The 23,513-nt window shown below is 41.9% G+C and overlaps 2 protein-coding genes across 5 annotated transcripts in view; one reads left to right on the top strand and one right to left on the bottom strand.

Annotated features, from left to right (window-relative positions):
• Nucleotides 1-8,745, top strand: part of rgl1 (ral guanine nucleotide dissociation stimulator-like 1) — a 31,252-nt gene extending 22,507 nt beyond the window's left edge. For both annotated transcript variants that reach the window (XM_058638811.1, XM_058638812.1), the window contains exons 7-18: nt 923-1,138; nt 1,229-1,332; nt 1,440-1,524; nt 2,584-2,673; nt 3,749-3,835; nt 4,159-4,191; nt 4,333-4,454; nt 4,996-5,085; nt 5,179-5,365; nt 5,584-5,835; nt 5,924-6,038; nt 7,163-8,745. In XM_058638811.1, coding sequence (XP_058494794.1) covers nt 923-1,138; nt 1,229-1,332; nt 1,440-1,524; nt 2,584-2,673; nt 3,749-3,835; nt 4,159-4,191; nt 4,333-4,454; nt 4,996-5,085; nt 5,179-5,365; nt 5,584-5,835; nt 5,924-6,038; nt 7,163-7,350 — 1,569 coding nt within the window. In that variant the 3' untranslated portion in view covers nt 7,351-8,745. The remainder of the gene's footprint in view (nt 1-922; nt 1,139-1,228; nt 1,333-1,439; nt 1,525-2,583; nt 2,674-3,748; nt 3,836-4,158; nt 4,192-4,332; nt 4,455-4,995; nt 5,086-5,178; nt 5,366-5,583; nt 5,836-5,923; nt 6,039-7,162) is intronic.
• A 5,191-nt stretch (nt 8,746-13,936) lies between these two features.
• Nucleotides 13,937-22,257, bottom strand: abhd17ab (abhydrolase domain containing 17A, depalmitoylase b). Of its 3 annotated transcripts, XM_058639221.1 has the most exons (6): nt 21,604-22,257; nt 20,728-20,745; nt 19,233-19,624; nt 17,612-17,806; nt 17,321-17,500; nt 13,937-15,916 (listed from the first exon to the last, which is right to left on the bottom strand). In XM_058639221.1, exons 3-6 carry the CDS (start codon nt 19,616-19,618, stop codon nt 15,691-15,693), a joined length of 987 nt encoding a protein of 328 aa, XP_058495204.1. In that variant the 5' UTR covers nt 19,619-19,624; nt 20,728-20,745; nt 21,604-22,257; the 3' UTR covers nt 13,937-15,690. The 3 variants fall into 3 exon arrangements, with proteins under 3 accessions (XP_058495204.1, XP_058495203.1, XP_058495205.1); XM_058639220.1 differs by lacking the exon at nt 20,728-20,745; XM_058639222.1 differs by lacking the exon at nt 20,728-20,745 and having other exon boundaries at nt 19,233-19,656.
• Nucleotides 22,258-23,513: the final 1,256 nt, after the last annotated feature.

Below are 23,513 nucleotides of genomic sequence, written 5' to 3' on the forward strand. Positions count from 1 at the left end.
GACACTCTAGTCCATTTCAATTTAGGAACAAATGTTCACCTGCTGCCTTAAAAACACCAGTAACTCTACTGCTATGTTTTACCACACAAACCACTGACACGTTCAGATTACTGTAGGTAGAAATTAAATTTCAGGTTAACAACCGCCATTTAAATCAAGTTAACCGTTGTTTTTAAATTAAAACTTAATTTTTACCAGGAGAAGACTCATTGAGATTAAAGTTACAGACTTTAACAACAACATTAAAACGGCACCATAATCATCTGCATGTAAGAAATAAATAGACCGTAAATAGATTCAACTACAAGTGGTCAACAAACAAAGCTCAGCAACATTAAAATCAGCTAAAATCAGTTAAAACATGAACTAAAGTGTTCAGTGAGACCAGCTCCTTGAGTTTTAGGTCATTTTGCAGAGCGTTGCAGTCACAGGGAGCAGCACACTGAAAGGCAGTCTGACTAATGGAACTGACAATAAAAACTAATCCTGTGACCTAAGAACCAAGTGTTTACACCAGGACAAATCAGACCAATGTTCATAATGAACCTTAGTGCACCGTGATAAACAGAGGAGAGCGTGGACAGTTCCTATAAATAACATCTCCATAATCCACTTAAGCATTGAAGGTGGAGGCAACAAGTCTTTATTTAGCCTGAAAAGAAGCTTTTAACTTCTTTACCTGATGCTGAATATGAGGAGTGAAGGAGAGAGTATTTATTCTCAAACCTCTGGCTTTAAACAGATTGTACAGATTTCTTATCCTTAATATTTAATTGCAAGTTTGCACATATAAGATATTTATAGACATGAGTTAAATAAGTGTTAAACACAATCAAGTGTAACTTTTCCTAATATAAGAGGAGAAGAAATGATGGTTCCCTCCCTCACGTCACACTAACATCCGCTTGTCCTTCTGCTGCAGCTGCTGTTTAAAAAGGTGGTTCCTCACCACTGTCTGGGCTCCATCTGGTCTCAGAGGGACAAGAAGCACAACAAACACTGTGCCTCCACCATCCGAGCCACCATCACTCAGTTTAACGCCGTGGCCGCCTGCGTGGTCAGCACGGTGCTCAAACACAAGCAGATCAGACCGCATGTCAGAGCGAGGGTCATCCAGCGCTGGATAGACATCGCTCAGGTGGGCAAAGCACACACACACACACACACACACAGAGACACACACAGACACACAAACAGGCATGGACTGATCACATGTTGTTGTAAACAGGAGTGTCGTATACGTAAGAACTTCTCGTCGCTGCGCGCCATCGTGTCGGCTCTGCAGTCGAACCCCTTGTACAGACTGAAGAGAGCGTGGGCCTGTGTGCACAAGTAAGCCTCCAATTTAAAAAACTATTCACATTATCTCAGCAGGTTTGACTGGAAGAATCAAAACACCCTATCACACACACACTAACATGAGTCTGTGCCTGACGCAGGGACAGCATGCAGACGTTCGAGGAACTGTCCGACATCTTCTCAGACCACAACAACTACCTGACCAGCAGAGAGCTTCTCATGAGGGTGAGTTTCAACTTGTCACTATGATGTTTAAGCTTTTTTTATCAGCGTTATATTTTCCTTTTTAGCCACACACACACACACACACACACACACCTGTCACAGAGTTCATTTATGGCCAAGAAAATAAAACTGTGGTATCAGCTGATCACTGAACAATCACTGAAGATAACAACGCTCACTGCTTATTACGACACAACAAACAAACAAAATACCAGCGTGCTACTGCTGCTGTTTCACCACCAGGGACAATAAATAATAAATAAAACACGTATAAACATGTAGACACACAAAAACACAACAAGGGACAAAGCAACTAAACTAAATGACATCAACAGCAAATATTTCAACACAAACGAAGGCCACTGTGTGAAAGTGCAAGAAAGTGAAGAATACATTCCATATGAGTTGAAGATTAAAGACAGGAAGACGTTTCATTGGTAGAAACTAGAGCTGAAATTGAATCAAAATCAAACCAAAGTGTGTGTAAATGAACATTTTAGATGGATTTTTGTTACATGTCATATTCTACATATGGTTTGTTTCTCACAGATCTGCACAAATATCACACAATCATCATTTAAAATATGTTATTCAAATGAAATGATGATGTAAATATGACTTTTCCATCTCACATCACAAATCATATCGCAATTCTAGTCAAAATAATCGCAATTCTTTATTCAAAATCGTTCAGCATGAGTAGAAACCTCATTTTATTACCTAAAAGTATTTCTCTGGATTGATTTTTTAAATCAAAATCACAAGGTTAATTTAGAATAAATGTGAGACAGCATATCTGACCTATATACAGTATATGTCACTGGTACATGTTAAATATTGATATTCCTGCGAGTTTTCTTAAAAAACATTCTTAATTTCCCCTTAAATCCCTGAGTTTTATGTGACTGTACCAGTGTGTCAGTGTCAGTGTCAGTGTCGGTCTTTCGTCCCCGGAGCAGCGAACGACAGGGGAGTCGTTGCTCTGTTGAAAAAGATCTGGAAACCCTGGAAACCTTTCTTCAGTCACTTGTGTGAGAATGTCTGGTGTTTGCTTTTCAGGAAGGCACTTCAAAGTTCGCCAGTCTGGAGAGTTGTGCCAAGGAGCACCAGAAACGCACCCACAAGAGGCTGCAGCTGCAGAGAGAGATGGTGAGACAAAGAGTGCCTTTAACCACCGCTGCCAAACAAATGACTCTCTTCTCTCTCCCCCCTTTTCCCTTTTCTCTCTCCCCCCTTTTCCCTTTTTATTCAAGCGCTGCTAAAACAGAGCGTTGTAACTTTAAACAACACATTCCACCAAAGTGATGTATTGTATCCTCTCCCGTGTGATGAAGCCACATGTTTAACTGTGTTTACACTCGGACTTTTGAGAGTAAATCCCCGACTTTATTGTTTCTTCTCGGGTTCATTTACTCGCTTGTTAAAGGAGATATTTGTCAAATATGTACAACAGCGATGTTTTAGCTTTTACATCGTTCACTACACTGTAGAGCCATGGTTCCCAAACTGTGGTACCTGTACCTCCAGTGGTACGTAGAGGAAAATCTTAAAACACTGTTCTACTGTATATACCAGGGTATGTGATGGGATAAATAATCAGAATTGGCGTCGCCTTATCTCTGGCTGCATCTTAATCTAATGTCATTATACCAGCGTCTGAAGTATATGCACGTGAGGAAGAGGAGGAAGAGCAATTCAATTAGTCCTTCATCAGTGCTGCTCTGCAGTTAACCCGTCCTCTACTCGAAGCTGTCCTATGATATGTTCAAATCATCTTACTGGGAATAAATCTGTCTGTAGCCGACTTTGCTCGGTCTATTTACACCACTGTAATCTAACATTCTACCATTTAGTTCATTTTAGAGACTGAAAGTGAAAGCACGTCTGCTTTAGTGCAGCAGCAGAGACTTATCACATGACCATAAAGACATTATATACGTTAAATATGCACAAACAACATTCATGAAATAGAAGACAAGTTAACCTCAGCTAATCTCCTGTCTGCTTTGAGACAACAATGTCATTTTGTAATAGTGAATAGTTCACGTAGTAGTTTCAACAACTCCTAACTAATAAGGTGTCAAAGTTTACTAAATCGAATGAAACCAAAACATAAGCGCAGTTTGTGGCCTGCAAATGAAAATGTATCCTGGCTTCAACGTAACATTTTATGACTGAATATCATAGAATTCATTTCCTGTGAAGTAACCGGCTGTTTTCACAGGGAGCGATGCAGGGAACGATACCATACCTGGGGACTTTTCTCACCGACCTAACCATGTTGGACACAGCGCTGCCGGACCTAGTAGAGGTAAAACAACATAAAACCCTTAACACCTGCACGTTGTGTGTGTGTGTGTGTGTGTGTATTTATATCTTTAGGACGTACAAACCTGTATTTGCGAGGACATTTTCATCATGGTTAAGACTTGGTTTTAGGGTTAGGGTTAGAATTGGGCTTAGGTTAGGATTAAGGTTAGGTTTGAGAGTGTGTGTGTGTGTGTGTGTGTGTGTGTGTGTGTTTGTGTGTGTTGTCGGGTCATTTCTGGACCGGTCCGCCTCCTGCTGTTTGTCTAAGCAGCCGCTGGTATGTGATGTTCAGGCTCTGACAGCGTGCTCTTTGTGTCTTTGCAGGGCGGCCTCATCAACTTTGAGAAGAGACGCAGGGTGAGTGGAGCTGCGTTGCTCTCGTCCCCTGACACATTTTTTTTTAAACGTATGAGTTTGGCAGGAACTTGACAGGCGTGTGTCTCCCCTCCTCTCCCCCCCTCCCCCCTCCTCCTCTCTTTCTCTCTCCCGACGCTGCAGGAGTTTGAGGTGATCGCTCAGATCAAGCTGCTCCAGTCGGCCTGTAACAGCTACTGCCTGACTCCAGAGTCGACCTTCCTGCGCTGGTTTAAGCACCAGCTTCAGCTCAGTGAGGAGGAAAGGTACACAACACCCTCTCACTTGATCGCACCATTATCCATTAGATAACAGGCAAATTAGTGGTGAAGGTCACGGTCTGTTGGAGCTATTGTTAGGAAGCTTCTTTCTCCACTTTCTCTTTTCTTCTTAGGTCTTCTCACTCCCTGCTGATCTATTGTCCTTGTTGTTTTTACTCTTTTTCTACTTCCATGTTTTGCTCTTTCTCTGAGAATCCAAGCGTTCCTAAAATCACTGAGCACATGATTTCATCTGATTTGGTCTGTTATTAATAGAAAAGATACTGGAAGATACCGCCATCAGCAAATAATGTTACATCAAGCTTTATCTTTGTTTAAGTGAATAAATACTTGAATAAAGAAAACTTTGAAAACAAAGGTTCTTTTTTAAAAGTGGATGATTGAATTTTTCATTATCTAAAAATATTTTTTATTATCTTAAACAGATTTATGTCACTTTTGGGTCCAGACAATAAAGTTTATGTTACATTATTACCTTAAACTTTGATATCAGTGCATCATTACTGATTAATGTTGTTTCTTGCAGCTATTCTTTGTCCTGTGAGATCGAAGGTCTCGGTGATAGCAGTCCGACTTCACCCAAGCCTCGGAAAAGCATGGTGAAGAGACTCAGCCTGTGAGTACAGCCACAGAGACGTAGTGAATGAATGAATATGAGTCGCATTCAAGGTGAAATTCAAACATGATCGCTCCCTCTTCTGCTTCTCAGACTGTTCCACGGAGCAGACAACAGCACAGCCAGTTCTCCAGTCAGAGAGTTGCCAAGGTCGCCCCCCACTGGCAGCTCAGGGGAGAGCATGGACTCAGTCAGTGTGTCCTCCAGTGACTCGAGCAGCCCGTCAGACAGCGAAGCACTCACTCCTCTGACTCACACCTCTGACTCCCAGCACAACAAGGTGAGTGGTGACATTTAACATCAATCTTTTATTATTAAACAACAATAATTGATATAAATCTCATCCTGAATCGACTTAAGAATTGACACGATGGATGAAAATGTGGTTTTAAGGCTAATTTACTGTCTTAATCTGATGATTAATAAAAAAGATGTTTGATTTAAAGTGGAATATACGATCGGTGTCCACCAAACATTTGTCTCATTCCGTGTCCTCAGCTATCCGAATCGTCCTCCTGTAACTCCCTCCACTCCATGGACACCAGCTCGTCGACGGCCAGCGTCCCCATGTCCCCTCCACCCCCCACTCACCCCGGTGCCCCCTGCATCCACAGACGCTCCCTCTCCCTCACCCCCTTGTCCCCCGCGTCCCCGAGTCAAACCCCAGCGTATAACACCCAGGCCCAGGACGTGTGCATCATCAGGGTCAGCCTGGAACACGGCAACGGGAACCTCTACAAGAGCATTCTTGTGAGTGTTTGTGTTCAGGAAGTGACTCACATTTAAACCAACAAACACCCGTGGGTGACTTGATCGTCTTTGTCTCTCACTTCAACAGTTGACGAGTCAGGACAAAACACGAGCTGTGATTTCTAGAGCAATGGCGAAGCACAACCTGGAGGTGGAGCCAGAGGAAGGATATGAGCTGGTACAAGTCATCTCTGAGGAGAGAGGTAAAACACGGCTGGACTTTCAAACCAGTGTGGTTCTGGAAGTAAAAAATAAACAGAATCCTAAATAATCTAGCATTAGCCACAACCCTCAAGCAGAAATCAACGTCTGGGATTGGTGCAGCTCCTCGTTACTGTTGTGAAATTCATCTCCACTATGATGTAATGGATGGATGTTACTATATTATGTAGCCAGGATTTCCTTCTCTAACCCATTGTAAATGTTAAATATACAACACAGTAAACTGCAGCACAGTATCAACAAGGTCAATTTACAGAAGGAACTCTGATTTTGTGTTATATAATTCAATGGAAAATGTACTTTCAGAACCAGCGATGTTATCACGGGAGGATTATTAAGAATGTTTAAAGGTCTTAGTTGATCATTTTGTATGCATGTGTGCAGGTTTCCAATGATCAGACCAAGACGAGCTAAGGCTCAAATGACATTTTTAACAAACAGTATGAGACACACACACAGTCAGAGCAACAGTAATAACACTGAGTAAATGAGGTGTTGTATGTGCAACTCATTACTATAATTATTGTAATTTACTACACAAATCTGCTGTCAGTATTGTCGTCTCTGGGCTAATTGCCTTTACGTCGCTATATAGAGGTGTTTACAAACTTTTTTTAAATAGTAGTGATTAACTTTTAAATATAAACCATGTTTATATTTAAAAGTTATATTTATATTTATATATATATATATATATATATATATTTTTATTTAAAATATTTATATTTATATACGTTTGTGTTTCGTCAAATGTGTTCAAACGACAGTATAGCATAGTATAGTGTTCAGATCTTGTGTCACCCGGTGACATTCAGCAGCAAACAGGTTAGAGGACGACACTGAGAAATATCCACAAAAAGTTAGCGAGCAGTTTGATGAGAGGAACACTTCGAGTTCCCACCCACCCGTGCTGCAGCTGTATACACACAAACGCTCCCTCAGTCAAGTCTGATAGTATTGCCTGTTTTCAGAGGAAGGATGTCACAGGTTCACAAAGACCAAACAGAGGCAGAATAACAACAAAAGTTACGCACTGCAGCTTTGACGTAGAACTGAAATATCTCATTGACATACTGACTAACATCTTTACGCTTTGTCGTCACAGAGTTGGTGATCCCAGACGGCGCCAACGTCTTCTACGCCATGAACACCTCGGCCAACTTTGACTTCCTGCTGCGCGTGCGAGGCTCGGCCGCTCGGTTGGTGCAGCTGCGGAGCCGCTGCAGCTCCACGCTCCCTCGAGCCCAGCACCGCTCCAGCCTCTCGCTCAGACTCAGCAAAGTCACGCTGTGACACATGCACTGACACGAGCCAGTGATTTGCCCTCACACCACTAACCCAGGACAACGCGGGGCCAAGAACTGAGGGAAGCGCTGGAGGATGGAGGTTTTGATCCCAACTGAGCTTCTGACTTTTGAAGGGCTTCACCTCGACTCTTATTTAGTGAACAGTGCCGTTTGGTGGGTGTGTAGCGTGACTGCTGTGCCAGTGGGACTGTGATTTTCACTCGCGAAGCCTGTGACAGAGCAATACGGCGACCCCAAGTGGCCTCCGCTTTTTACTACAACAGGTTTTTCTTTTCTGTTTTTTTGTTTGCACATGTTGTGTGGGAGGAGCCAAACTCCCGACCTCCAACAGTATTCTGATATTAAAATGTCCTGTGATGTCTGTGTAGCTGAACAACTACTTTTCTGGTAATAGAAGAGTGATGATGCAGAATTGTCCTGTTGCCTTTTTCTTTTTTTTTAAATGATGACAGTAATCTGAATGATATTGGTGATCTGATTGACCAGAGCTGTGATGTCATTGTTCACCCCCCCCCCACCCCCACCGCCCTATATTTGACATGTTTACCTGCCATGTCTGCCTTGTGCACAGTGTGCACAGTGTCTTCAGCCCCCTCACATAATTGTGAGCTGTGTGACGAATGCGGCCTCGCGTGCATTCTGATTGGTTCCAGTACTTGGTTTTAGCAAGTCCTCGACACACGTCGACACAGAACTTACCTGCGCTCGTCGTCACCCTGCGTTCAGGGTGTCGAGAAGCAATTTGTGCTGCTGTATCTGATTTAAAAAGGAAGAGAAAAGAACGACAGGTGATGAAATGAAGGAAGGAGCGACGTGTTCACTGTCTCAAACTGATGCATACTTGTACCTCTTTGCTCTTCATTATATGAATTATAGAGTTGCACTTGTCAGATGTGAACGCTGAAGAGTGAGTGAACCACTCTGTCGGTGGTTTAGCCCCTCTTCACATAAATGAATTCTTCTTCTTTTTTTGTAATTGTTGCCTTTTTTAAAATATATATGTTTTTGTATCTGAGTTCAGACCAGAGTGATGATTAAAATGTATTGAATACGCAAAGAAAAGAATGTCATATTTTAGCCATGTGCTCACTGTGATGCGTGTGTGAGATCATTATACTCACACACGCCAAACAACCTTTCACACAGTAAACATTCGCCGCACTCACAACAACACCGTCACAGTTTCACACCATCAACAACCCGTCATCACCTGTCACTCATTACAGTCACACTCAGTGTCTCTCACACTGTTGTGCCATAATTACACATCAGCTGGTTCAGTGTAGGTCACTTTGTCTCCATGCAGCACTTCATTTCAAACTGTTCCTCACTGCCAAAGACTTTTCTTCTACCTGAATAAAATAAATTATTATCATTATTACGACGGTTGTCCTGAGTGTTCGCTGATATCATCTGCTCTTTGAAAACCATGTAACCATGGTAACATTTGAAATGTTTTCCCATTATAGTGTCGTATTATAATGTAAACCGAGACGAGGAAACCTACGTCCTATGGATGTGGGACCCCCTAGGATGCTGTCAAGGTCCCCTGATGTCTGACAAACCCGTATAAGGAACAGCTGAGCAGGACATGTCACAGTAACATCACGTGACTCTTCTGACGGAGGGTTAGGGTTAGGTCATCAAGGTATGTCAAGGTAAACAACCGTACTTTACAGAGAGGACAGTATGAACCTATTCTGACCTTCTCATTCCTGGTCCTGGTGAACCATTGCCCTGATTGAAATGGTCAGCTCATCAACAAGCTCCTGCAGAAGCCTGATAACGACCCACAGCAGGGAAACATCTAAAACATGCAGGGCAGTGGTTCACCAGGACCAGGACTGAGAAACCCTGCTCCAGTGTCTGAACTTACCAAGCCAAGCCAGCGTGATAGGACGTGAGGGAGGGATGTCTCACTCTGCCACAGAGTGAATCCTCAAACATCTCAGTTCCACCTCAGGCTCACAGACAAAGTGTGAAGGTCACTGACACGTTTGATCAAAACTATAGCGAGAAAGGAGAAAGGCAGATGTCATGAAATGGAGGGCATATGTACATTTATATTAGATGTTTACTCCAGGACCAGGATCAGGAAACACTGCACTAGACTATGGCCTCCAACTGCTACTGAACAGCAGCTACGTAAACCTAGAGTGAAGAAAGAGAATGGACCTCATCCAAGAAAGACTACAGGTAAATCAACATGGAGGGAATGGTGCAGTGTAGAGGATGTTCTGGTTTAGACATCATAGTGCTCTGGCATTCAAACAGTGTCCCTGACTGCTTGTGTGCCTCTGTGCCTCCAGGGCCACACATAGAGCTTGAGGCAAAGAGGGCCCCATCTGGGACAGGAGGTCCTTCCTGTTGGGAGGCGCCAATGAGGACCCACAGCAGGAGACTGTGGTCCTAATGCAGGCCCTTTGTAGCTAAGGTAGTATGAGAGGTATATGTTACTGACCAGGTGTGTACTAGTACATCCTGACCTAGAGGCCTTGTTTCCCCCCATCAACAATCACCACAGTGGGTGAAGAAAACCACTGCTGCCTTGCCAAAGAGGTCCCAGATGGTGTGCACTATACCTCCGTCTCCTGATGGGAGAGGAAGTCTGCAACCTGGTTCTTGTCCCTGGTAAATACTGTACATAGCCCTTAGGCTGCTCAGGCGGGGGGGAGCACCTCACTGTGCTCACTGGCAACCCAGTAACACAATAAGATTCCCTGACATTTGTGTTATCTCTGATCTGGGCCTCTTATATCCAGTAGTACAGTGACTCTTTTTTTTGGTGTAAAATATGTCATTCTTTTGTGTTTTTAACTGGTTTGGTTTATGTTTCATGAATCTGTAGCGCTTTTATTTTGTAAAGCATGTTAGTCACCTGTGGGTTGTTGTAAAGGGCTATAGAAACAAAGTGCATTACATAATGTGACCATTTAATGACATAAATGACAGTGAAATTCCCACACAATGTGTTCTAAAGTCTTCTGCTGTGGAGAATGAGCATGTCCAATCTCCTCTCAACATAAAAGGGTTCCCATGAACGTTAGTGCTGTGTTGTGCACTAACTTTGCCACATGCTGCAGCTGCTTTTCATCTGTGAGCAACAACAGACTTTTTTACGTTGTCACAAAGGAGAGGGAAGAAGGAGAAGAATGAGTGCAGTTATAACAACAATGCATCTGTCCTTGTTTTCACTCGACTCCGCGCCGTGGCAGACAGACGGTGATGGAGGCTGGTACAGATTTGAGTCTTTGTAGCCATTTGTTTGATGGGTTTGGACACTTAAGAATCTTTTTTGGCAACAAAGAAGTCATCCCAGCACACAACGGTCCAGGAAAATACTGCAGACTCTTACAGACTGAGTTCCTCATCAGCCTGTTATTCTTGTCAGAATAAGACAGTTTATTCACTGCAGGACTGTGGTGAGGGAAAGATTACAAACTGAATCACACACATGGAACAATCTTTAGAGGAAATATTGAGTAATATGTGTCTCGTCATTTTTCTACATAAAACAGCCGTACACATCATTAATGATGAGTTATTGTGACAAAACCAATCCATTGTTAATAAAAGCTCATACTTTGAACTTCTTACATTTTAATGCAAATTGGGTAAAAATTCACTTCAAAACAGCTCTCAAACATTAATCTCTAAACAAATCTGATTGCAGAGATTAATTGTACAGAAAGTCAGTCTTCTCATGGCATATTTTGGGGGGATAATATGGGACAGCTACGTATCAGCACTTTTCCTTCTATTTTTGTCTCTACTGTGTGAATAAAGCATCACTTCTACTATTATAGGCGCTGAAATAACACCTGTGAGGAAAAAACAGAACTCCACTGACTAATGCAGTCAACAGAGCCGGCCCAAAACATCAGCTGCTTAGGGCCCCGTAACCACCAGGGCCCCCCTAGAGCATTTCATTCTCTTCTTGTTTTCATTCTATTTTATTGTTTCAGAGACGTGTGTATATTAAAGCAGAGCAAGATAAAGGTTATGGTTTGATTATGTAACCTGATGTTAGGAATAAAGATAAATGAAGCATTGTTTATTTTATTTTGTTACTTTTTAACACCATATTCAGTATACCTCTTAACACAAGACCATTCATCTGAGATTGCTGCCATTTAAGATTAAAGCCAACATAAGTGTAAGAACACACCAGGCTGATATTGAGATGATGACGGCTACAAGTCAAGTGTATTTTCAGACACGTATAATATGCCAATGAATGATCACGTTCTGATGTTTTATTCACATTATTATTCATGCTTATTCCCATCATTCTTGGAAAAAGTCTGTATATTAAAGAATGGATAATAACCAGTGATTAGAACACTGAAATCATATATTTTAATTAAAAAAAAACAACCTAAAAATTTGGACTGTAAATGCTCAGTTACTGTTCTCACAGCCACACATGCAGGACTTCAGCTCGTCGTATATTGTTAAGCTGAACTCAATCACACAGATAATCAAACAAAAAGAGCTTCAATGTGAACATTTCTGTCTTTGGTTTCAAAGATAAAAAGCAGGTGCACAGAGAACAATGTGAAACAAAGACAAACTTAGGATCACACTGAACAACGGTAAATGTTTAAGATTCAAATATATCTGTTCAGTGAAGGTAAAACCACTTTTATCAGTTTTTCTCTAGCGACGACTTATATCTGATTGTGAGAGAAACTGTGAGTGAGAGCGATGGAGCGCAGCGATGATTTATCTCACAAGTCGACCACAAATGACTTGAGTGGAGAAGACGGCTCATCTGTCTGTGATAGATGGCGTCTGCAGACCAATGGGACAAATGATTTGTGATATTTTCCCAAAATAATCAACGTAAGATGAACAATAAACCTCAAGCACAACAAAACATGTCTGACAGGTTGTTGTTTTTTTACACCAGCAGCTACAAAAGGTTCAGTCTTAATCTTATTCTTAATAATACTCAATCCTGTGCGACAAAATCCATCGTGTGAACTGCAGTTTCACAGCCTGTTTGCTGTTTAGCATAATGACGATAAAACACTGCCATGTTAGAGAATAAACACACCTAAGAACTGTGCACCTGTTGTTAAAGAGCACTGCAGAGCTCTGCACATCATGTGACTGTCGGTTCCTATGAACCACCATGTTGGCAGCCTAAGATCAGAGTTCACAGAGATCGACCCCTGACTGACTGAATATATCTGAGGACTTTATTCCAGACCTGCAGTTTCCTTTCATCTGACGGCCTGTACATACTCAGCAAGAACAGACAAATGTGTTTGTTTTCTCAAGGTGGCAGAAATAAGAAGAACAAAGTCACTTCTGGTCAGATCACTTCATACTTCACGAGAAACTGAGAAGAAGAGAGAAGTGGAGAACTCCTGGGAAGTTTCCTCTTTTCTGCCCACTTCAAATTTCTGACCAATCACACAATAGTTGTCGGCCACCACACATGAGAAAAAGGTTCTTTCCAGATGATGAGTGGTTGGGAACGAGCTGTGAGAACTCCAGGGGTTCACGGCCCTGGGAGAGAGAACACATGTGTCTGTACAGACCTTAACTCCAGAGAGTCACTGAAACAAATGCACACAATCTGGTTTTGTGACACAACAACTGTGGAGTGTATTGGCTAAACATGGTGTTGTTGTCACTGGAAGGCAGGGTTCCCACACCTTGGTTGACATCAAATTCCACAACCAATTCCCTCAAATTCAAACCAAATGTGCTGACACAGCGTAAGAAGGGACGGCAACTTGTGAGAGCCACTTCGCCCCTGGCGTCCAATTTTATTGATTTGCAGCTGTGCATCTGGGCGAGTGATTGTCCGTGGGATATTGGGTAAGTCAGTCTTTGTAATTGCCTTTGGTGAGACACAGATTTTGGAATTTGCATGTATTTTGCTCTCTCTTGCTTAACGTTGCTCGCTCATTGTGCAGCAATGAATCTCACATCACCGGTGGAGCGAGACAGTGGACAGTGTCACAATTTACCAAAATATCTACTTAATTCCTTTCTTGCACAAAATTCAAGCACTTTCAATGACCCATGTCCATGTAGGGCTATTTTCAAAACCTTTCAAGGGCCTTGAAAGGTTTTTTTTCCCCCTAAATTCACAAACTTCTGAGGATTTCAAGGACCCGTGGGAACCCTGGGCAAGGGTAAGTGTTAGCAGGCCAGGGTTTCTCAATCCTGGTCCTGGGAACCAACTACACTGCACTACTGCATGTTTTGAAAGTTTCCTTGTCCAAGATTTATTTTATTTATTTATTTTATGATAAATCACTCTATCTGCAGAAAGGCGGGAGTTATTATTATTGTTATTATTATTATCCAAATAAAATGAGATAATGGGAACATTCATAAAGTAAAAATAATAAATGTAGAATTAAAAAGGACAGAAGTTCCCCTTGACTACGATGGCAGTCTGACTTATTTTTAGTGGCCTGTTTAATTTTAGTGTAGCTTTTCAGTTCCAGACAGTGAAGAAAGAGGAACGTGACTGACGGCTGTGACTTACTGGAACGACACATTAGACTTTAGAAACAAAGAAGTACAGAAGACAAAGGTAACTCACAAAATGGAGGAGATTAAGGAATCTTCATTCTTTCTTTGTCACTGCAATACAAACATGTTCCACCACAGACTCAGGTACTGAAAGTTAAAGCTGTAACAGACTGAAGGACTGGTCCGTCCCTCATTTTAAGGATTGGACTTTGCTTACTTCTAAAATGGAATGGTTAATAAAAACAGATGCAATTCAATATTTGCTCAAAAGGATTGGACACACACACACACACACACACACACACACACCATCAGAAAGTGGTTTACCTGAGCAAAAACTACATTAAGTACATTAAAAACAAAAGTCACTCTGATTACCTGTCAAAATGCATCAAGCGTGTCTATAAACACAGAAAGTTTAATCATAAAACAACATGTTGTCCTTCTGTCAGTCTCTAAACACCAACTCAATCCCTTCATTTTACCCTTTGCCCAACAAGTTAGTGCTACTGATCTGTTTTGCACCTCGTGTATCAGGACTGTTGTTGAGGTAAACAGGTAAGTTTAAGTGGAAGTGCTAACTTTGCCCTTTGCCCTTCAGCTAGGTTAGCATGTTGTGCAACTACGCTACTTGCAGGGGCTTCCCATTTGCTTTAAAGGGGTAGATTTGCTTTAAAGGGGTAAAGCTAGGTGTAAAAATGAGGAATAGGATTGAGCACAAGGGCCGAGTCATTCTTTCCACGTCCACGTGATGGTGGGGTGGTGCTCTCGTAACCATGGAACCTGCTTAATGTTATACTAGGAAGTCCACTGGTACGCTAACAACTTAGCGCTCACCAAAAAACACAAAAAAACAAGGAAACAACAAGCGTACAAGTTGCTGCTGAATATCACCTCACACTTAGCCTTCAGTTAGCATTAAAACATGTTTAGTTTGTCCGTTGTGGGCTACTGTAAAAACACAGAAGACCAAAATGGCTTCCCCTGTAGAGCTGCCCTGATATAAATATAAAAGGATATTCATACAACCAGGTAAAAAAAATAATCACCTACATTTGGATCTTTAAGTATGAATGGTACGCTAAATGCATAAAGTGAAATCTTCTAAATCTAAATCTTTTAACCCCAAGTTTAAGGAACCAGAATAAAGAGCCTGCCAGGTGACACAGAGCGTCAGATTTCATGTTTCTTCTTAAAATGTACCTCTACTAAAAAGGTGTGAGATACGTTAGCTTTATTATCTTAATTATTGTTATTAATTATTGCTATGACTGACTAAAAAAATGGCTGAATGTACAAATAAGAAAACCAAAAATATCAGGTCGCGCCCTGGACAGGAGGTCACGCCCTGGACAGGTCACGCCCTGGACAGGTCACCAGCCATTCACTCTCACATTCACACCTACAGTCAGTGTAGTGTCCAGTTAACCTCTGCATGTCTTTGGACTGTGGTCGGAAACCCAAGAACCCAGAAAGAACCCAGAAAGAACCCAGAAAGAACCCACGCACACACGGGGGAGAACATGCAAACTCTACACAGAAAGGCCCTCAGTTGAATCAGGATCCGAAATGGTGACCCCTCTTGCTGTGAGGCAACAATACTAACCACTTCAACACTAGATGACTTGATCAGTTAGCTCTTTTTTTAATTTAAATTCCAGTAAAGCTGTCCTTGTTACTGCACAGTACAGCAGTACATCTACTGCCCCGAACACATGGCAGCTGTACTGTCACGATCCATTCAAAGCAGACCGTCTGTACGTGAAGCCTCACACCTCGTCCACGTGGTGAGGTGTAGAAAGCGTATTGATGATTGTGGTGGTGATGGTCACATGTGTTGCGTCCCCAGCTCTTGTCCTATGAAGTGGCGAAGTCTCTCCAGATACTGGCTGTAGATTTCGACATCGTTATGTCCCGCTCCCTCCACCCAGAGCGGCTCCACAGCCTTGGGGCAGCGCTCGAACAGGGCCACACCATGCGAGAAGTCAATCACCTTGTCCTGTGTGCCGTGGATGATGAGCACTGGAGACGTGATTTTGGACACTTTCTCAATGCTGAACGGAGAAACAGGGGAAACGGTCAGATTTTATGGACTTATGACTTCACGTCATAATATGTGATTTACATATAACATTAGCATCATTATGTCATTATGATGTTGAACAGTACATTTACAGTACAATTGACCTCCATTATTCCATAACCCAATTATCACACAACACTGGACTTGTGTCTTTAGTGGCATCTTGCTGTGACTGTACCATTTTGACCGTGAGGGAGATGAAAACGGTTTGTTGCCTCTTTAGTAGGCACTTTTTTGTAGTGGAGATGCGACGTAAACTGTGCCGAGGCGAGTAGAGCCGGTGGAAATACGCAACAAACTAGTCATATAGTTGATGGTAACGAAATGTAAATAGACCAGTAGATATTTGACCACTTATTTTATGACATTTTAGAGAAAGCAGAGCTTCCCTTGCTGACTTACAGCAATCATCTCTGCACTAAAGGTATTTTTCTGTTTCTCTCTCTCAGTTACAATCTACGGTTTGGTTCAGTACGGTACATTATTATATGTTATTGCGATTCCATGAGGGACAGTACCAAAATAACCGGATCCATTTTTCCGTACCCTTCCCTTGGGGTACCTTGGGTAAAGTTATGGTAGCGTACGGGTGGAGCTATACCCGCGACCGTCAGCTGATTGGACGACAGTTCGTCGTCTATTCTCATACAAAGCTCGACATCTTGTTGAGACAAACCCGGCGGGGAAAACAAGCTGCCGGATGTCCTCCATCGTTGTCTTTTGCGTCACGTTCAATGTCATTGTTTGTTGTCGGGACAATGTCACGCTGCGTATCTCGCTGGCACGGTCTACCGAGTAAAAAGACGGTTCTCAGTCAGAACGCAGGCCTGACTGAGGGCGTCATCGTTCCAAACCATGTTGAAAAAATATGGCTTAATGTTCAAAAACAAGCTGCTGGAAGTGACAACAGACATGAATCGAGCTTCTGCAGTGAGTGACAGAGATGTTGCTGTCAGGAAGTGTCAGATTGTCTCATACACACACACACACACACACACACACACACACACACACACACAGAAATGAGGCGTCTGTGTGAGTCAGATTAAGAGGAAACCTTTCACAGGTGCTTCTTGATGTTTTCAGCAGGCAGTGGCATCATTAGGTGAACCTGCAGCAAACCTGCAGCAAACCAGCAGCTGACAGATAAGAGTTTAACCTCCTTGACTCCATCATTTCTGCAGCACAGGTCATTTTACACATGAATCTTGGGACTTAAAGTCAGAAATGACCACGTTTACTGAAGTATTTATGATTACCCCGAGCCAAAGATGAATGAATGACTTTAAATAATTCATAATGTGTCGTCTACGGTGCAACATTTTATATTTGAGGCTCTTCTGTTGAAAAACAAGCCGACATAAATCAGACTTACTTGAGAAAAACATCAAAGCAGTAGGTTTTCTTTGTGTCGGGAAAGGCCACTCTCATGCCAGACGTCAGAGGGGAGTGAAGAACAACTGCAGCACACTCGTACCGCGACGCCAGGTCTACGGTGGGAACTGTTCCGATGCTCTGACCGTATAGGATTATATTCTCTGGGCTGATGCCGTACCTGGTTAAAAGGGTTAGAATTTAAAATACATGTCTGTCTTCTCTTGTCATAAAATACAGCACGATGCAGGACTTTGGTTTTGTGCAATTCTTTATTGTCACTGTGACGTACCGTGCGCGCAGGGCGTGCCAGGCAGCGTCTATGTCTGCATACAGGTTCTTCTCACTGGGCTCGCCAGTACTGACACCGTAGCCCGAATAGTCGTAGGAGAAGATGTTGCAGTTGATGCGAGTGCCGAGGGCAATGCAATAATTCTTCATCTGGCCCAGGTCCACGGCGTTACCGTGAGAGAACAGCAGCGTATATCTGAGAGCACAGAAAATGAACATGCAATCATTCTCCTTCTCAAAGGGAAACACTTAGTCCTTCCATCCTACCAACGCTTCACGTTATTCTATATTTATATGGAGTCTATGGAACACACACTTTAAGTGTGACAAAAAAACAACACACCTATAAAGACAGAGTAACAGGCAAAACAAAACTGAACTATCAAGAAATGTCAGAGCGGAATATAAAACTAATAAAGTAAAGCAGCCAATAAAAACCCGGAAAGGCTGTTTGGAGATTTAATGCTGCTCGGATTTCCTCAAGCAGATCATCCCATAACTTTGGGCCTCGGACTATAAAAGCTCCATCACCCATTCTAAAACATACTGGGAGCCATTGCAAAGAGGAGGTATATTTAAGTCTTCTCATCATCCTGTTAAAATACTGCTAAGAAAGAAATAGAAATATAAGTAAAAAAAACCTCAATCAGAATCCAAACCAACTCTGGTCTTTGTCTAAACGTGTCAAATGTCAAGTGACTGTGACTTGTAGACATTCTGTAGAACCTGAGATGCTATAAACGCCGGGTGTTGGAGTCTGTGCCTTTCATTCATGAACGCTGAGCTCTGCAGAGAAATCTGATCCGTTTTCTGCACACCGAGTGTTTTGAGATCATCCCTCAGTGGTTTTGTTTTGAACGCAGCTGGTGGCTTCGCTCTTGGCATCAATGACTCTGCTCTATAAAGGCAGAGAGTTTGGATTCATTTTTGTGCAATTCTAGATAGACATTCAATATACTCTGTAACACAAGCCCATGCGTTTCTGTTTCATTTATTTGGTAAGTCAATCTGCAGCAGACCAGCACTACAGGAGGGGTGTTAAATCTGAAGTGTGATACGTGTGAATCTTGTAATGTCTCATTTCTTGGGATTAAATGATAAAAAAAAAATCAATCACTGACACTGACAGTAATCAGAGTGACAAAAAGTTACAAGAAACCAAGACAGGGATAAGGTTTCTGACTCAGTGCTTTATAATGATGCAGGATCCCTAAGCAGAGCTTGGAAACCACACGGTAATTTAAAGCTGAAAGCAGCCGTCACCGGGCCCTGACTCACGAAACGGGATGGACAAGGAAGATGTCATTTCCTCCTGCTCTGTCTTTGATTTGGGTTGCCGTGGCTACTGCAGCAGGGATTTCAACTGCCTTTGATGGTCTGTGCACGACAGATCACGCACTATGTCCCCGTTGGAACTTCAGGCAAAGTTTTTTGCCTGTTTTCCTGCTTATTCAAGACGCCAAATATGGGAAAGACAATCAGAGGAAAAGCAACTCAGGTCCTAAATAAACAGTACGGTGAATAGACGAGGAGCCACTTGTATGACACAGATAAATGAGGAAGGTCAAGCAAACTGAGGTCTTTGGTGTAATACTAGTCTAGATCTTTCTAAACTAACCTACCTTGGATTAGGGACACAACGAATGTACATGCAGCCGACTCTGTTCCCTCGGCTGGAGCGAGTGAAGAACACCTCTGTCGTGTCCACCTCTCTCAGCGAGTACTGGAAGTCTTGGTGTTCTGGCTCCTTCAGGTGAAGCTTCCATTTCTCCTCTGCAACACCAGCACTCCCACTCCCACTCCCACTCCCACTGCCACTGCCACTCCCACTTTGCCTCCACTGACTCGAAGGCGCCTTTGTTATTGCTGAAGCGGGGCCAGCGTCTGGGTCAGGGAAGAAGGTGTACGTGGGCTCAGGGGGCAGGAAGGCGAGCTTGGCTGCGATGCTACTGGGGAAAGGCGGGCAGCAGAACAGGCAGAAGAGCTCCCTGAGAGAACGGCTGTTCATCGTTCACTGTGCAGGGGAACAAGAGGATCACTGTGATGCTGATGCAGCCACGTCACCACAGTGTTAACACAATGACGGAGTATTAGAGTCTGAGTGCGGTTAATGAATAGTTAGGAACTATGTTATCATCCATTAATCTGAATCAGGGTTGAGCTCACATGATACGATGCTCAGATCACCAGATCGACCGATTCAGTCTTAATCGTGATTCTGGGCAGACGTTGTCATGTTGAACGCTTTAACGCGTCCGTTTTAACTGCTTCAAACGCCTCTCACCAGTGTCTCCAGTCAGGTAACACTGTGTCTACTTGCATTTCAACTTTGTCGGAGTTCCAGTTTAGTTGCATTCTCTGTCTCATGCAGACTGTGTGTGAGTGTCGAGCAGGTGAAGGAACCAGGCAACAATGTTAACAAATGTAAACAGTGAAAAATGATACAGAGATAAAGCAGAATGATGCAAATGTAATGTCTGCCATGCACTCAGAGTGCAGCTCGGTGGCAAATACAAATGTCTTACAGCTAAGAGGTCAAAGACTACATTGAACCCGAGCGGTTTCCTGCTGTCAGTGTTTACCTATTTGTTTGAAGTGATTATGTTCTGTGTTCTCTGCTCCTTGTGAGGTAGGAGAGCTCCTCAGCAACACACTGCTTGAGAATCCTAACGTTTGCAGCTAGATGACAGATCTTAAAAGCCATTAAATATCTTCAAAGTCATCTGGTGAAAGCTGAAAGTGTGGTTTTAAACTTCTTATGAGCAGAAAACAAAAAGAAAAGTGCAATTACATATTTATGATGTATGTGTTCGGTGGTTATTGTTTTTATAAAAGCGAAGGACTTTCTTCTAATAATAATAATAATTTGCAGCAGGCTGTACACTGAGAGGTGTACAGTAATGTTGCCCTTTTTAATAGCTGGGAAGTCAATAGTGTCCCCAGTTTTCTTCACTGTTATTCAAGCGATGTCAAAGTGGACACTGCACACTGTTAGACAGATATGCCATTAACATATGCCATTATCTTGCATCTCTTTTCCAAACAAAGTCTAAGTTGATGCCACAGACACGTGTGTTTTTTTTACATCTTTTAACATTCAAGTGTGTCATTTACTACCATGGTTGCCTTGGTAACCTGCAAACAGATCAAGGGAAGAGGGTGAGGGCGGCGTCTGTGTCCACACATCCAAGTTTGAAGTGTGTCAAGCTGACGTTTGGTCAGAGGAAACAGACAGACGAGATACTGTATCGTCATCAGCTATTTCCTCAATTATTCAGCCAATTTTGACAATTCAAACCATTCTGCTCATTGAGGACATTCAAATACATTTCTAGTGACACCCTAAAATGGTTTTCATGATATTTCAAATGTGTTGTTTACTGGTAGAGCGCCACAGTTGTGTGGATGTTAAACTAATCAAGTTTTTAAAAAGTTTTTATTCATCAACTACTAAATGAATTGCAAACTACAGGTCTGTGTTTCTATGGCCACCAACAATTATACATGAACAAATGATGCACAACATTGCTCAACTTAAATACACAATTATTAAATGATTGTGTGCACTATAGTGCACTTGCATTACATTTGTAAAACAATGTATACATTAAATAAGGCTGCAAGCCAACTAAACTAATTCATTTGATAACTGATTAAACAGTTTACATGTTTTTAACTGTTTTTTTTTATGATTTTTCAGCTTCTTAAATGTGAATATTTCAGGTTTATTTGATTCATATAACAATAACATAACATGATGTTATTTATTTGAATTATGACATAATTCAGTTTCAGTGACTTGTGTCACTTGTGTGATAACTGAGCGATACATGAAACAATAATAAACTGATCATTTTGAAAAGAAAAAGGGAACTACCAGGCTAATGAACTAATCATCTGTTTCCATTACCATCTACTTTAATAACTGATAACATCCCTGATAATTGCAGCGTTTCTTTTTTATATATAAATAACAAATAAGTGAGAACTTACCTGTAGAGCTGAAGAACTGAGTAAAATAACTTCAGCTTCACTTCATGGACAGGATTGAGCAGAAGTGTCCTGTCAGCAGCAGCAGCAGCAGACACAGCAGCAGCAGAAACAGCAGCAGAAACAGCAGCAGCAGCAGAGGCAGGAAAAGCCAAAGCTGACGGTGTTATTCACCGAGTATCTCAGTCCTCATTTCATCCATTTTGTTCCCGAGTTTCTGCTCAGACACAAAGTTCCTGGACGTTTCCTTGAGTTTCAGACGCGTGTCCAGTTACAGTCGTGACGGTTCGTTCCCACGCAAACAAAACAAACACTTTCTTCTTCTCTCTTCAACAATGACGTGTTTTTAAAAGTGTTATTTTGCGGGAGAAACGAGTTCAACTAAACGCGTTGTTGGCTTGAGCTTAAAAAACGAGACATAAACACGAGCTCGTAGCAAAACAAACAACATGGTTAATTCACGGTCACGCGTCGTGGAAACAGCGCTAAAACACGGCGTCTGGTGAGCGAGACCTCAGGGGGCGGAGCTACACTGTCCTCTGACTTTATGCCATTCCTCTAAATCCTAGTCTGTGCGCTGTTTTTCGACTTCTCCGCTGTTTTTCGACTTCTCCGCTGTTTTTCGACCTCTCCGCTGTTTTTCGACTTCTCCGCTGTTTTCGCCGCAACCGGAAGCGACAGCTGACACGATGTCACGTGACGAGTTGTCATTGGACAACTTTTTTTTTATCAGTGTGCGTGACGTCAGTAAAAGATGACACGTTTGAACTTAGTTGTTCTTTTGCACTTTTTAACAGGTGCTCAAATGGGTCCGTTACTTTTGCGGATGACGTGTTTGTTAATGATAAATGATAAAAATCAGGGGTTATTCACAGTGAATTCATGATTTAACTCAGGTGGCAATAACTTTTTCACAGAGGGCCAGGTAAGTTAGGATGGATTTGTTCCTTTAATGAATAAAATGATAATCTTAAAACTAAATGTTGTATTTATTTGTGTTATCTTATTCTAATATTAAAATGTGTTTGATTATATGAAACTTTTAAGTGTGAAACCTTTTCATTTTGCGTCCATGCCCTCACAAATATGTGCACATTTTTTTTATTTGAAACAAGTCCAAAACTTGACAAAGGCAAACAACACCTAGAATCAAGAAGAATAGCAGAAACTTACAGATAAACTCATGAGTAAAACTATCAGACCCACAAAAATAATAAATACATAAATTAATTAAACAGTAATCACAATATTACTAAATAACAAGTCAAGTAAAGACAAGAAAGATCAACAGTCTTAGCCGCTTTTTTGTGTTTTTATACCAAGTGCAACCTGAGAAAATACTGAGCTCTCAAAGTAACACCATTAACACCAATGTTAAAATACAGTGGTGTAAATAGACCGAGCAGAGTCAGCTTTTCACAGGAGGCAGATTTAGTCACAATGATTTACTCTCTCATCATCCACCTCTTCCTCACATACTTCACATAGCTTTAGTGAAATTAGATTAAGATGGAAACTAGAGATCAAATGACTGTAATTATTATTATTATTATTTATTTGTTTGATTTTCTACACACTCCCAACACGTCACAATTCCACACCTCTACTATGATTACATACCCTGGCATATACAGTAGAAGAGTATTTCTGATTTTCCTCCAAGAGGAAACCAGAGGAATGGTACGCGTACCACAGTTTGTGAAACCATCGTACCACTACATTGCACAAGGAGGTGTGGTTTCTTGTTTGATCATTTGCATTTAGAAAGATCAGATTGATAAGAAATGGGACATTATTGCCGTCACTTTCCCGTGATCAAAACAGCCAAATAAATAAAGACAACTATAAATAAGTTAGTGTCTTGCCAAAGTAGGTGTGAATTCACAGGACCAAAATAAATGCAAGACAGTTAC

Source organism: Solea solea, chromosome 9 (genome assembly GCF_958295425.1).
Source record: "Solea solea chromosome 9, fSolSol10.1, whole genome shotgun sequence".
In the NCBI taxonomy this organism is placed as follows: Eukaryota; Metazoa; Chordata; class Actinopteri; order Pleuronectiformes; family Soleidae; genus Solea; species Solea solea.

What these genes read in the sequence shown, in the direction of transcription:
- abhd17ab (XM_058639220.1), bottom strand. Translation starts at nt 19,618, where the DNA reads ATGAACAGCCGTTCTCTCAGGGAGCTCTTCTGCCTGTTCTGCTGCCCG. An exon ending in CGTTGTGTCCCTAATCCAAG is followed by an intron (nt 17,807 to 19,232) that starts GTAGGTTAGTTT and finishes CTGTGCTCTCAG; the next exon opens with ATATACGCTGCTGTTCTCTC. An exon ending in TGGCACGCCCTGCGCGCACG is followed by an intron (nt 17,501 to 17,611) that starts GTACGTCACAGT and finishes CCTTTTAACCAG; the next exon opens with GTACGGCATCAGCCCAGAGA.